Source organism: Branchiostoma floridae, chromosome 11 (genome assembly GCF_000003815.2).
Source record: "Branchiostoma floridae strain S238N-H82 chromosome 11, Bfl_VNyyK, whole genome shotgun sequence".
NCBI classification, from domain to species: Eukaryota; Metazoa; Chordata; class Leptocardii; order Amphioxiformes; family Branchiostomatidae; genus Branchiostoma; species Branchiostoma floridae.
Genome location: NC_049989.1, coordinates 9,521,518 through 9,536,353, shown reverse-complemented (window position 1 = coordinate 9,536,353; position 14,836 = coordinate 9,521,518). Strand labels below are relative to the sequence as shown.

General features: G+C 40.6%; 2 protein-coding genes across 3 annotated transcripts; one reads left to right on the top strand and one right to left on the bottom strand.

Annotated features, from left to right (window-relative positions):
• The first annotated feature begins 114 nt into the window (after positions 1-114).
• Positions 115-10,638, top strand: LOC118426005 (protein NipSnap homolog 1-like). Of its 2 annotated transcripts, XM_035835211.1 has the most exons (10): positions 115-249; positions 2,013-2,161; positions 2,600-2,645; positions 2,859-2,953; positions 3,647-3,717; positions 4,057-4,197; positions 4,562-4,593; positions 7,233-7,327; positions 8,677-8,760; positions 9,426-10,638. In XM_035835211.1, the coding sequence occupies exons 1-10, from the start codon at positions 185-187 to the stop codon at positions 9,488-9,490; spliced, it is 843 nt and encodes a 280-aa protein (XP_035691104.1). In that variant the 5' UTR covers positions 115-184; the 3' UTR covers positions 9,491-10,638. The 2 variants fall into 2 exon arrangements, with proteins under 2 accessions (XP_035691104.1, XP_035691105.1); XM_035835212.1 differs by lacking the exons at positions 7,233-7,327; positions 8,677-8,760; positions 9,426-10,638 and adding an exon at positions 5,785-5,936.
• Positions 10,200-14,612, bottom strand: LOC118425996. The gene is made up of 3 exons (XM_035835201.1): positions 14,476-14,612; positions 12,905-14,045; positions 10,200-12,704 (listed from the first exon to the last, which is right to left on the bottom strand). The coding sequence occupies exons 1-3, from the start codon at positions 14,481-14,483 to the stop codon at positions 12,501-12,503; spliced, it is 1,353 nt and encodes a 450-aa protein (XP_035691094.1). The 5' UTR covers positions 14,484-14,612; the 3' UTR covers positions 10,200-12,500.
• Positions 14,613-14,836: the final 224 nt, after the last annotated feature.

Below are 14,836 nucleotides of genomic sequence, written 5' to 3'. Positions count from 1 at the left end.
AACTTTGTTATTTTTAGGAAAGAAAACATTTCTATTTAGAAACTCTTCAGAGTTTATACGTGAGAAATAAAAGTATTGACTTTTTACCCTTAAATAATGGCACTTGTACTTTATCTTATCGTATAAATGAAAAACAAAATGTAGATGTGAAAATTCGGGTTAAAGGTCATATTATAATTTCAAGATGGCGGCGACCATGGGAAGGTTGACGAGTGTCTTGCGTCAGCAAGCAAATTCCACAGTTTGCAGGTACGTATGAGATAAACACGGCGGTTGTGTGTGGAGAATGATTATCTATGTTTCTGTGTGGAATATTTTGCAGTATTGACAAGTTTTAGGGGTGTTTTGATGAGCTAGTTTTGTTCCCAGAGGGCATACCAGGTCTCCTCTGGCCATCGGAGATATCTAAGATAATTTGTTTTTTGTGTGCGAACTGAATTCAATGCCAGAGATCGTGCTTTGGAGGAATTCTTCAATTCACGCAATGTAAATGACTACTTTATCAAATGGACTGTAGTGTCACCGAGTTGTAAGAAATAGCTGTACTTTTCCAGGGCGGTTTGTTGTTCTGAAGTTATTTGCTAAATTGGAGGCGTTGTCCAAGTACTGCATTTTGATTGGTCGCTCTAGGGATGACGCAAATGCAAATTCCATTGGACCCTGTATGGCGAACAGCCAATGTTTTGACAAGTAAAACGTGCAGTTTTCCCAGAACTGGGATTATGATAGCAGATAGTGCTCTACTTAGGTCCCTATAGAGCTAGGTGGCTACGATCAGCTGTATAAGGCCAGGATTTGTGACATTCTATAATAAAACCCTCCTGTTTTATAGCTTACTTGTTAGTTTGTTTTTTGCTAATTATTTGTCATCAGCTTTTTTGTTATGTTTGTTACCTCATGAAAGCTGTGTGCAATTCAGCCAACAGGCTTTCTATGTTGTTTAATGAATCTGTACAATAAACAATTCATTCGGCGGCCATGTACATAGTCACTCACAAACGTCCTTTTTTTTCTTCGGTTTATTGTTTGCTGCACCTTGCACTCTTTTTTGTTATCACGCCACCGGCCGCACGGACCTGCACCTCCCCTGAGTGAGATGCCTTTATAGAGGGCTTTGCTCAGTACTAGTTTGAGATTGAGATTGAGATTCATTGGACAAATTTGGGTGAAATACATGAAAACCTCGATTTCATTAACTTTGTTCGTTGTTAGGGGGTAGATAATTCATTTATTAGCATTTTAAGCACATCAGATGCCAATACTATAAAATTGAATTGCCTCAACTGAAAATTTTCTGAAGAACAAATTTTTGCCATGCATTGAACAAGTCCTCTACTCCTGATCAAAACAAATAGCTTAATTGTAAACAAAATCCCAGGACAGTCATATGATGTAAGAGGGCAACTTGGCACAAATGCATCTGGATATATCTGTGATGCATTTGAAGGGGTAAAGTTACAAAAGAGGCCTATTTTAGAAATGTAGTACATGTGTATTGTATTTCAGAAGTCGTTTATATCTCGCTCTGTTTGTACTTGTCACAATGACAAGGTCACTGTGTTATTTTCAGCTGTGTTTTTTATGAATACATACATACAGCAATGTACAATGTCACATTATCCTTGTGTGTGTGTTTTTTTGCTATTCATTACAGACCCAGTAGTGAGTGGGTTGGTGAGTTTGTGAAGTTTTGAGTGATGTTGTGAGCAAACTTTTGAGTGAGTGAGTGAGTGAGTGAGTGAGTGTGAGTGAGTGAGTGAGTGAGTGAGTGAGTGAGTGTGAGTGAGTGAGTGAGTGAGTGAGTGAGTGAGTGAGTGAGTGAGTGAGTGAGAGTCTCAAAGATGACAATTTTGACAATCTTGCAAAAACTTGAGACATGTACATGTAATCCTCATACAAGGATGACCAATGAAAAGTACATAGCCACATCTATTCCTCACAAAAATAGGCTTTGAATACATACAGGTATGTATACAGGTCTGGAATTTCAATGCGAACTTGTGTTCCTCCAGGCCCCTGTTCACATCTACAGCCGTACACAATGACAAGCCGGAGGGAGGCAAGAGTTGGTTCACTAAACTGTTCCCTGAGAAGATCCAGGCACCCACAGACGCACACTCCCGTCTTCTCACTGCCAAGGACCTAGTCTATGAGATGCAGAGTAAGAAAGTTTGCAGTGGTTGTACTTTTATGTTTTATAATGACCTCTCCACTACAATATCATGACACCGTGTACATTTATATGTGGTTTTCCATTGTATTGCTATTGTACTACACAATTGTTTCAAACACAAGCTTGTTTCAAGGACCATGAAAACCTCCTTGAGTCCTTTTCTTTCCTGCAGCAAATCCCAGTGAAAATAAATGAGTTTAAAGTAATGGCTTTGTTTAATATATGTCAACATGAAAACACTGACAATCTTAAGATGTAGTTAATGTATTTTTCAGGCTTCCAGGATTATGACAATTAGAAAGATGCTTGACACTCTGTAATTTTGGGAAAAAAAACTAAAAAAAAAACTAATTGTGCTAAATCAAGGTCAGGGTGTTCTGAATTCCATTTATAACTACTTTAACTTTAGTTCTATTCTTATTTCAGTCCATGATGTTAAACCAGAGTATATGGAACAATATAAGGAAATGACGTGAGTACTTCCTATTTTTCATTGGCCTTGTATTCAATTTGCTGTATGTACACATGTACATGTGTATTTGCTTTGCAGATAGACCATTTTCAGCCTAAGACCAAGAGGCTTTGATATTTATGCAAAAATAAGACACCATTGTGTTAGGAAATATATTGTGTGCATTTATCAAGTGGAAGATTCTAGCATGTGTTCCCTGTGCTGTGTCTATAGAGAGGAGTATTACCCCAGGATACACCAGTCCTCAGAGTTCCCAGGTGAAGTTAAGGGCTCGTGGTATACTGCCTTTGGGTACCAGGATCAAGCAGGTAAGTCAAGACTATACAAATACATCTTAACAAGACAGTTTCCTGTGCCAGAATTAGGGTTAAGAGTAACTGTTCAAGGATTACATGTAAAGTGATTCAAATGTGCAATATGGTGATGGTTAGGCAGAAGCTATTTATATTGTTTTAAAGATACAAGATTTTAAGGCCTCTGGACATGACGTAGCCATTTGTTAAAAAATCTTTGAATAGTAGTACTGTATGCCAAAAAGCAGTTTACTCAAGGTACTGGATATGATACAGGAAACAATGAGATGTTTCAGACAACATTGGCTGTCTTTCGTCAGTGACATTGAGGAAAGCTGGTTGAAGACCAGGTTTAATACTGTACATTGTATGTATATGCAGGGCTTGAAATTCATTTTTGGGATTAGGTGCACTGGTGCACCCAGCTTAAAAAATTGGGTGCACCAAAAATTTTTGGGTGCACCACTTAAATTTACGTAATAACCTAGTAATAAAACGTAGTTACAAGCTATCACAGATATTTCACGATGACATTTTTATAATCTTCCTAACACTTTGATGTCAAGAATATGATATATAGTAGTATTATTTGATATCTTTACATACAATGTACATAAACATAAGATAATATTTGGGTGTACATGTACATGCACCCAGTATTTCGAGCCCTGATATGTCCGACTGATGTTGACATTGTCCCATTACTAGTGCACCTGTGGATATACAGAGATGGTTATGATGGGGTCACCAGAAGTGAAGAAGCCTTACTGGGTGACAAGGTAAGTTAGACACTGCATATTCTTGCCGTAATGACAATGTAATGTCCATCATCTGTATAAAGGCAAACTGCTGTAAATTATAAAATATATGCGCTGGTTTTATGTTCACTGTCCTCTTAAAGCGAGCTCTTGAAGTTGTTGTACTACAAACGTGCCCTGTATTAATACTTTACAACTGTATTGCTTCCTTTCCCATTCTACCACAAAATTAAGTCTGTGTGAACGTAAAATGATTTTCAGTACACATTTCAATTGAATAGACGTTGTGAAATACAAAAGTACCATAGAAGTCACCAAAAGTTTTTGCCATGAACATTTTTGTGTGCTTGGTATCCTTAGGAGATGCGAGAATTTATAGAGAAGCGTCAGAATATGCTGCGGGCTCGCAGTAATCAGCTGTTGTTAGAGTTCAGCTTCTGGGGCGAGCCAGAGCCGCGGGAAGGTTTCAACGTATACGAGATGAGAAGTTACCAACTAAAGGTAATGTGACATTTTTGGCGACGCCACAGGAGTAGACCCTAAAGTATGGTGTCTTGCTAGCACTGCCATTCCCAATCCATGTACGTCTAAAGTCTTCTTTTTTTTTAGTGTTTATATGTTTGCATGGCATGAAATACCTACCTGAAATTTGCATATAAAAATTGGTGATGGTTGGTAAAAATGAAAATAATCTCTATGTTAATACATGATAATGAATTCAGTTCACTTGCTGCTATTGTTGCCTGCATCTACATAATATATGAAATTTTCTGAGACATGAAAAATGTGTTATTATAACAAAATGGGGTGCTGATGATATTGATTAAAATCTTGTACTCTTCTGTTTTGTTCCTTTGTGCATCAGCCTGGGACAATGATTGAGTGGGGAAATAACTGGTAAGTAGGAGTGTCTGTACCTGCATGTGTGTGTGTTACTTTGTGTTCGTGCTTCCATGTTTGTCAAGTCTATTGTGATGCAGTGTAATATTTTATGTGCCTTGGATAAAGTTGATATCGATAATGGCAATTGCAAGCAGTGCATGCCTCTGTGTCAACCAAAAGTAAGCAAAATACATATAAAGACAAGCAGCAAAATATCATTTGTAATCAATCAAGCAAAGGTGGACATATCAAAGAAATATAGTCCAATAGATCATAACCAATTCAGTCAGAATATATTAAATACAAAGTACAGTACTACCTGTTGCTTTCCAACAATATAGAACATAATGTTTTTTGCAAGAAAAATAGATAGGTTACACATGTAAGTGTTACTGACATTCTCTTTGTTTCCAGCATAATATGGATATGAAAAATTAGAAATCAACTTTGTTAGGTTTATTAAGGATGGAATTGACTAAGGACCCTTGCATACAACTGTTTTCTTTTCGAATTTCAACCATACCCCCCTTTCTACTAAGGTCATTACAGATGAACAAAACTCTCATTAGTAAATGTATTTCAGACCAGTTTTGTTGGTAAAGAAGTGAATTTACTAAGTTTTTGTGATGTCTTTCAAATCATACTTTTGCATGATGGATTATTTTGCAATCATAGGCTATACAAATTGAGTTTTGATTTAACAGTCTCTGTACAGTGGAAAGGACTGTGAAGAAATATCATACATGTAGTCAATTCTATGAATATGAGATTAGTTAGATATCAAGAAGAAAATTGGTAACAGAAATCCAACATAGCTTTTCTTATATTTCGTCTTACTCTTTGTCTGCTTATGTCTGCTGTAGATGTGTACATACAAGCCCATATACTCCAAGGTTATGGCCTTCTGGGTGCAATTACTGACAGGTCCCGATATAACAAAAAAATTCCTCATACCACTAAGGTTAAAATGTTTCCCTAGCTTCAGTTAGGATGTTAAATCAAGATCCCTTGTTTGACAGAACCCAAACCTCAGCTGTAAAAGATAGCAATGACTAACCCTTAAGATAGACCAATAGATAAGACGACAACTACACTAGAGCCCAGAGTAAAGTCCCTGCCTCCCCTAAAACCTACTGTTTAGAAGCATCAGTGTGACTCGTCCTGTCCAGCCTTAGCTAGGAGTATAATCTGCCGTTCTTCCCTCAGGGCCAAGGCTGTTCCCTCTAGAAGGGGTTATACAGAAAGAGAGATCAATGAACTGAAGAAGCAACTGGGACCTGATTGGTAACAGAGTGCCGTGCATTACTCTGTGTTCCACCTCTGCATGTTTTCATGTTTTTTCCAGTTTCTGCAGACTTGAAATAGACTGATGTTTCTGCTTATTTGAAAGGGGGAAATGTCTGATACAAGTCTGATAAAAAATTATTTAACAGGACTATCTAGTAAACCATGGAGTAAGGAAAACCATTGGAAAAGCAAGTGAAGTACCAACTTCTAAGACACAAAGTTTAGAGGCAAGGATTTCAGTTGTGATACAAATGTACTAGTAGCTGCCAACAGGTCTACACAAGAACAAGTCATATTACTATAAGCTATTGTAATTTGATGCATTACATCAGCATTTGAGCTTTATACGGGATTCATGTCTTAACATTTTGCCTGATTCTTTGCCAAAATCGTAGAACCTAGGAATGACTTTGTGTGACATTCTAATTCTTTTTTTTTTTAGAAAAGGATAATCAGAAACATCAGGTCTTTTTCTGGCATGTTCTGCAGTTTTACAAGTTTGCCCAAGTACCAAGAGTTGATGTTTTACTCACATCGGCATATTCGGTGCCATTTCAGAGTTGTTTTTTTACCCCTGAAGGTCCCACAAGTACCACACAGAAGCATGCACTGCTTGACAGCAACGTTACATATATGTCCACCCTGTCCTGATAGTGGAACAGGCCAAATGTATCATTTTACCAAATGTATCATTTAACAAGAATGGTGCTTTGGCCAGTCCACTTTAGGAATGGGGAGGTGAAGGGTACAGTTCAGAATGATCAAAACTAACTGTTCCCTTGTTTGTTGAATGACTGGTTACAGTTCTTAAGCATGTTTCCCACCTAGAAAGTTTGATGATGACACCTTTGTATAACACTGTTTCAGATTTTTGGTTGATTTACCCAAGATGTTTTCTGTTTTTTTAACACACAAATAACATCTCATTGTGCTGATTACAACAATGTACTAGATTTTGTTTAAAGTTAAACTCTACCATTTTTATATTCAAACAGCTCTGGAGAAAAAAAATCATAAAGCTTCTTTTTTTCAGTCTTCCCTTGTAACTACTAGTTTCAACCACAAACTAAAAAAAAAGCACGACTTTTAATTTTCGGGTTACCGTGAAATCTAAGTGTTGTGAGCTTGTAATGTGTTTTTAAGTATGAATTCAAAGTGTTTTTCTGGCCACAAACTGTTTTCCCTTTTTTTTTTAATCAATTATGGTTTACTATCACAAGGACTAGTAGCCATTGGTCCAGCCCCAAAGAGATTAAAATTGCTTCTCAAATTTCATGTTTGAGCATAGCTTTATTTTTCCAAATGATGGCTTTTGTAGACTAACGTTGGCAATCATGACATAACTTACACTGTAACCTTTGACCCAGGGCTCGCGGTATCCAGCATCGTCAGGAGAATAGTGAGGCGGTCGGCGGGTTCTTCTCCCAGATCGGCCCTCTGTACTGTGTGCACCATCTCTGGGGTAAGTCAGACTCCTCACATCCACTGTACTGTGTGCACCATCTCTGGGGTAAGTCAGCCTCCTCACCTCCACTGTACATAGGCCCCCTGTACTGTGCGCACCATCTCTGGGGTAAGTCAGACTCCTCACCTCCACTGTACATAGGCCCCCTGTACTGTGCGCACCATCTCTGGGGTAAGTCAGACTCCTCACCTCCACTGTACATAGGTCCTCTGTACTGTGTGCACCATCTCTGAGGTAAGTCAGCCTCCTCACCTCCACTGTACATAGGCCCTCTGTACTGTGTGCACCATCTCTGGGGTAAGTCAGCCTCCTCACCTCCACTGTACATAGGCCCTCTGTACTGTGTGCACCATCTCTGGGGTAAATCAGACTGACTCCTCACCTCCACTGTACATAGGCCCTCTGTACTGTGTGCACCATCTCTGGGGTAAGTCAGACTCCTCACCTCCACTGTACATAGGCCCTCTGTACTGTGTGCACCATCTCTGGGGTAAGTCAGACTCCTCACCTCCACTGTACATAGGTCCTCTGTACTGTGTGCACCATCTCTGGGGTAAGTCAGACTCCTCACCTCCACTGTACATAGGTCCTCTGTACTGTGTGCACCATCTCTGGGGTAAGTCAGACTGACTCCTCACCTCCACTGTACATAGGTCCTCTGTACTGTGTGCACCATCTCTGGGGTAAGTCAGACTGACTCCTCACCTCCACTGTACATAGGTCCTCTGTACTGTGTGCACCATCTCTGGGGTAAGTCAGACTCCTCACCTCCACTGTACATAGGTCCTCTGTACTGTGTGCACCATCTCTGGGGTAAGTCAGACTCCTCACCTCCACTGTACATAGGCCCTCTGTACTGTGTGCACCATCTCTGGGGTAAGTCAGACTGACTCCTCACCTCCACTGTACATAGGTCCTCTGTACTGTGTGCACCATCTCTGGGGTAAGTCATAATCCTTACTTCCTCTACCCATCTGTGATTCTATAGCCCTTGGGCCACACAGTTGTGCATGTGCACTACAGGTGGCTAGGTTAATTTTTCCTAAGTGCCACACCATGATAAGTAAGGTGAGCACTCTTGAGAATTGCAACAGTATATCTGGGATAAGTCAGAGGTTAAAAAGTCGTGGAGATTAGTGAAGAAGGATATTAGGTTGAAAAATTGTAAAGGTTAAGCTTTACCGACATACTTTATTTAATCTCAATAATATGGCCATGAAATAGAGGCCAAACAGATTCATCTATGGCTTCAATACTGTCAAGTATGGGGTTGACGTGTTGAATAGCTACATATAGTGATTTCTCGATTTCTCTGTGGTATTTAGTGTTAAAGTTTCTCCTTTCAGCGTACAAAGATTTACAAGCACGCAAAGCAACCCGTGAGTCTGCTTGGAGGAAGCCAGGCTGGGATCAGTGTGTATCATATACAGGTAGGAGGAGTTGCCTTTTGCTGCTGTATTTTTAAAAGCTCCTTTGTTTGGGTATTGTCTGTAATGCTGCTACAGATACCGTATGATCTATGCTGTATCTTCCCTTTTTTTACTACCGTGAAGGAGGTCCGTGACCTCAATGTGAGGGTATTGTTTCTGTCTCTGTGTGTTTCTGTATTTGCACCTATAACATTCAAACAATCCTTTTGATGGATTAGTATAAACTTTGACATATGGAGGGTTATGAGAGTATTGAGGTCCCATTGATACATGCTGATTTGGGGCACCGTAGCAGTATTTTCAGGTTTTAGAAGTTATAGATTGACACCCCTATCTTGAAAGCAATGTGGTACAGCCCATTAAAACATTTGTTGGTAGTCTAATCGTAACCTGTGTTGCAAAAGTGCATACTTGTTCAAACCCTTCTCTTTTTGCTGCTGTTTACTGCTGCACTAGTGCTATTGTTACAATCCCTGCTGTGTGCATTCTTGTCCTTGGTGCTGAAAATTCCTTTGTTATTGTTTGACTTGCTTTCACTTGGATGTCCTGCTGCTCTACTTCCGTAGGTGTTGTAACATTTGTGTTATTGATAGGGAATTGAAATTTTACTAGTGTTGATGGTTTCAGTTACAAATTTTTACGACACTGTTTCTATTTTTCCGCAGTGCCACTGATTCGCAAGATGGAGTCCCGTGTGATGCACCCTGCTCCTTTCTCCCCTCTGCAGTAGTGGAATAACTCAAGAAAAGGAAAACCTTCTTAACCAATCAGAAACTCAGAATCACCCCCTCACATTGTCTTTATAACATCTGCATATATTTTGGATCAGTCCATTGTGCAGATAGGGGAATGTGGAGCATGTGTGAAAAGGTTAAAATGCTGCATGTCCTTTCTTAGAATTTCATAGACAAATGGTATGATCCAACAAGGTACCATTTCGGTGTACAATTGTAATTGAAATGTGCCATGTAGACACAGTAGATAAATCCTTTAAGGTTAGAATCCTCCCAATCTTACACGTCTTAACGTTAGATCTTCTCTTTAAGGTTTGATTAAATTTCAGAGGAAAATATCAACCTTTGGGATTTTTAATTATTATTTCTTTATAGCGTTAAATTTTTTTTTCATTCTCAACAAGAGATAGATTTAAGATTCTTAAGTATTTGTAGGTATCAATTGTTTTGGGGAAATGCAATATTTAAGTTTGCATAGCTTAAGTTTCTGAAATCTGTCAGAAGATTGTACCTTTAAAGCTGATGAAAACAAGTTTCTCTATGTTTTACAGGCTACTTCTTCATTTGGTTTGAAGTAAAACACTTTTTTGACAATGTCTCTGGGGCAGAGGCACTCTTATGCTAGGCATATAATTTCGATATGTTGGTTTATATAAAGTTAAAACATGTCTTCTGATACACCATTAAGTGTTTGCATTTTTGGGGGGCTGAAGACTGGACAATGTTGGCACTATGCACCATTTAATCTAAATCATAACAGGCTCTCATTGGGAAGAAGGTGGGGGATAGTCATGTGTTAGATCCTACTTTAGTCAGGTGTACAAAAAGTGTGAAATAATAGTAGTTTATGGCTTGGGTGTAGCTTAATACCAGACAGGAACCTCTAAGCTGATATCTGTTTCTGTCTGTGCTTGTCAATAGACATTGTGGTAATGAAAAAATGGAGTGATGCTGGGTAGTTTTGTGAAAATTCTTGTACAATACTGTAACATGCTTCTCTCCTTTGGTAACACATAACAGTGCTGTTTCAAATGGATCTTGATACCAACAACAACTAGTACAAGCTTTATGCAATTCATGATGCCTTTTTTTGTTGCTAGCTGGTTGGTAACAGCTAGAACTTGTGGCCAATACAGTTTGATTTGCAAAGCTGAATTCTGCTTGTTTTCTCCTTTGATAGGTAAGTTAAATTACCCCTCTGCCTGCTGAGTTCTGATGTTACCAGTACAGATGCAATGCATTATGACACTCTTAGTATAGAAATGGTTAACATCTGTGATAAATTTAACACTCAGGTTAGCATTATACCAACATCTGATATATGACTGGAAGTTTTAAAATCTTAACAATTGTTACAACAATTGAAGAAAGCTTTAGTAGGAATCACAACAACTGTTTAAGAAAGTACTGATTGCTTTGGGCTGTGCAAATGAGTGGGTCACAAAAACAAGTGTATAGCATTGTCAAGGCAGCTGAGAAAGGAAAGGTAGAGATTTTCTGACAATAATTTTGAACAATAGAGTTTTGTAACAGATATTAAGAAGTCAGTTTGAAGACTAAAGATATTTTCCCAACAGACCTGTTAGGTTATTGTGATCACATCAAATAAGATAAAGTTTTCTTCTATATAGTTACAAGGTTAAAGTTCTATACGTAATCATCTCTGTGACGAATAGGTGTAAGCTGTGTAATACCAACGTCTCCCGCTAGGGTGCGCTCGTGACTGGATGAAGAAACCATCCACGGCGAAGTCGTAGTACAAGCACACGCTAGCGAGAGAGGATGGTACACGATACATGTGACTAGGTTGAAGAATAATGATTTGGCTGGAGCCGAATTCTTAACTAAGCTAATGAAACATGTTGACATATCTCAAAGCTAGCAACAACATGAAACGTAAGCTAAATCCTAAATTCACCAAGAAAAACCGTTCCGAGTAGGCAACAAAAGGTAAAGTCACAAGAACATGACACGTGTATCAAAGTGGACAGTTACAACACTAACCGTGTTATTCAGTCAGGAAGAAATTGAGCTTATTTTGTAGGGATGTGTGCTACGGTGCAAATAAATGTCACAATGTAGTCTTGTCAAAATTTATTGTCATTTCCATTGTTATAGACACTTTACTAGCGACTGAGGTAGCTCTGGTTTGGAGTTAACATAGAAAGATGTTATATTTTGTACCCAAAGTCCAGCAAACATGACATTTTCATGACTGTAGTATAGTAAGTAAGGACATTGTTTTACAACACGACGTTTCGTAGCTAGTGTGGCTGAATATTACTTGTCCCGTTCAGATCCCTAGCTCTTATATTAGGAAGTAACAACGGTCTCTTTGAAGGCATAATTCTCTCAGAACTGCCTGCGTTACTTAAAGGAAATTTTGAATTGTCAAGACCCTATGACAACCAGACCCACCGTTGTGTCCTTTACATAGCAGTACGATTGACGTCACATCAACCGGCAACTCAGTTGCTGTTTGGGACGTTGGATGCCGCCTAGACATGTCTTTTAAGTTGTTGAGTTTATTGAGTGACGACGTGCACTCAGGGTTATATAACCTGCTTCACATATGAGATTTCTCTCCGTTCTCACGTCTCATACCAGGCCCACCGCTTGAGTTCGAGTATCTCATCCAACAACCACCCCGGCGTACCAGCCTTTGACCTGTCCTCGCCGCGTCAATCAAATACTCCCCCTCCAGTTGGCCATTGGAGGAAAGTTACCAGCCAATCAGACTGCCGCTTACGGCCAAGAGGCAAGGTGATTGGCTGGTAACTAACCTTCCATAAAACAGGAGGGGGAATTTGATTGGCTGACTGTTGGCAAGCACTAAGACACCGGGACACGTGGGTCACAGACGTGCGTACCATGATCATGTGTACGATCAGCGGTCATGGCAATCAGTAGATGATGTCTTGGCACTAAATCTGGCACGGTAGAGTCACACAGGCAGAAGCCTTTGAACATCTCTTGCTGTAGTTGCGTGACGAACAACTTCCACGTTCAAGGCGGGAGCCAGACTAGAGACAGCCCGGCGAACTCCCTGTCCACGCCGTTGACACGGCCACGCTTGCAGGACAGCTCGAAGTGAATCTTGGATCCGGCCTCTACAGGAACAGTTCCCGCCACCGTCATACCCGCCCAGCGGGACAGGGTGTTACCTTGAACCTGTCGCAAAACGGGCTGGGTGTCGCGAATGGCAAGTCCCTGTAATGTGCACAGTAAACGTACATGTAAAGAATAGCACAACTCACAGGTTCAGGGAATAAACAAAGCACATTCGGTGGTACTAGAAGCAAGTGTTATTTTCTAGAAGCTCACATTTTTACGAATACAAAATCAAACAAATTTCAACCACAGATTTAACAAAGAAATAGATATATTAAAGTATACGATGAAAATCTTACCCTGTAGAAGACAGTTATAGCAGCATAATCACATGAGTGCAGCATTCTCAGATGGCATTCCATGCTAACTCTCCCGGCGGTGTGGAAACTGAGCACCCCGTCTGGTAACAGTGTTACGTCCCGTGGTCTCGTGTTTAGCTCCTCCTCAAATCTCAATCTAGTGGACTGAGCGAGCCCCGCTAGGGCACGGGCGTGTTCTAACCGTGCTTTTAGCACGGAGGAATGTTTATTGGGTATCCATAACACATTAAGAGCGCTGAGTCCGTGCATAGCGTTGTAAAAGTGTACATCACAACGTTTCGCGGCTTGAACGACCACAAAAATCCTGTCAGAAGACTGAATAGGAAAGTGGGACTGAACCTGAATAGACATATATTCACCCCGTATCCCTCCTACAAATTGTTTATCGGCGACTAGGTCCTGTTTGTCTCTTCTGATCATGAGAGAGACCGAAATTCCCGCGTTTAGACAGGACCCGCGCAGGTATACCGCTTGGGTAAAAGATAGCTTCACATTCCCGCCAACCGATACGGCCACGTCTCCGTAAACGACTTTCAGAATGTAAGAGTCAGAGACGGTGGACAGTTTGAATTCGAGGCGCCATTCCGTTTTTCCCGTCCGCTGAACGAGTTCTTTCGCCCGTGCAGTTAGTAGGACGGCGCCCGTAGCATGCGCGAGCCACAGGACACTAGATGACGTCAATGGCGCTTCGAATGACGTCATCTCCCTGTCGTTCCGCCCGCGGAGGTACATGGCCTGTCTCCTGAGCATCACTGGAGGGCAGAGGCCGTGTCGGTCCCGCAGCCGGAGAGATATCGGTGCACCGGCTCCTACCCTCCCCGCAGCAGTAATGGACGCCCCCTCCTGTGCCTCCCCGCTCACACGTCTGGTCGATCCCTCCCGTGGAACCGCCCTTCCAACGTGTAACCAGGATGACTGGAAGTAAGTTCCACCCAACTGAAGGGACAGTTCCATGTGTCCCTTGCAGGGGTAGGGCAGGGGGTAGGTGTAGTCGGCCCAGACGAACCCGCTCTCCCCCGTCTGCACCATGGTCTTTTCCAGCGGCTCCGAGAAAGAGCTGTCGTTGATATGGTTACTTGGGAGCATGCGCAGCTGTACTGCAGGTCCCGATGAAACCTCCCTACAGAGCAAACAGAAGGAAAGAAAATATGAACGAAAAACACAGAATTGATCTATTCGTTATCACGGGCAACAAAGTTTTCGGTGCTTCTAAACCACCTGGCTTTTCACCAGATAGTGTTTGCCATACTAGTATCTCACATTATCTCTGATATTAAAACTATTTGGCATTTCAAGTTATCACCCACAAAGTTTTAACTCTACCTAGTACCAAATATTAGTACCACTAAGTTTAGTGCATTTAAATATGCTACATAAAGTTCTTTAATATTATCATAGGATCCACTATCTTTCAATACACAGCTAAATAGATTAATTTCGGTAAAGTACTGCTTAATTTTGATAGATTGCACAGATGCAAAATTTCAACAATATATCGTATATTTATCTTATGAAAATATACTGTAAGAAAATGAGGATTTAACACTTGCCTGAGCATTCTGGGCGGAGGGATCTCTGTCGTGCCTTGCCAGGTGGCGGATAGCCGGCTGAGTACCGGCGGAGAACACAAGACATCGGTCGTGCTGGTGCAAGGTACAATAGGTCCACTTGCCCCAACACAGCGACGACATCTAGCGACATACAGACAAAGTGCAGTATGAATAACAGCCAAGTGGGAGAACCATGTAGCGGAAAGAGACTCTTTACAGGAAAATATGAGAAAATTATGAATATGTCGCTCCGTCGATGTTAACAGTGGAAAATACAATAACTTTTGCCCTCAATAAAAATTTGACAAAAGTTTATAACAAGAAGGATCTCTCTGAACTTTGTACATGTACATCTTACCAA

What these genes read in the sequence shown, in the direction of transcription:
- LOC118425996 (XM_035835201.1), bottom strand. An exon ending in CTATAACTGTCTTCTACAGG is followed by an intron (nt 12,705 to 12,904) that starts GTAAGATTTTCA and finishes TGCACATTACAG; the next exon opens with GGACTTGCCATTCGCGACAC.
- LOC118426005 (XM_035835211.1), top strand. Translation starts at nt 185, where the DNA reads ATGGCGGCGACCATGGGAAGGTTGACGAGTGTCTTGCGTCAGCAAGCA. An exon ending in CCTAGTCTATGAGATGCAGA is followed by an intron (nt 2,162 to 2,599) that starts GTAAGAAAGTTT and finishes TTCTTATTTCAG; the next exon opens with TCCATGATGTTAAACCAGAG. An exon ending in GAACAATATAAGGAAATGAC is followed by an intron (nt 2,646 to 2,858) that starts GTGAGTACTTCC and finishes CTGTGTCTATAG; the next exon opens with AGAGGAGTATTACCCCAGGA.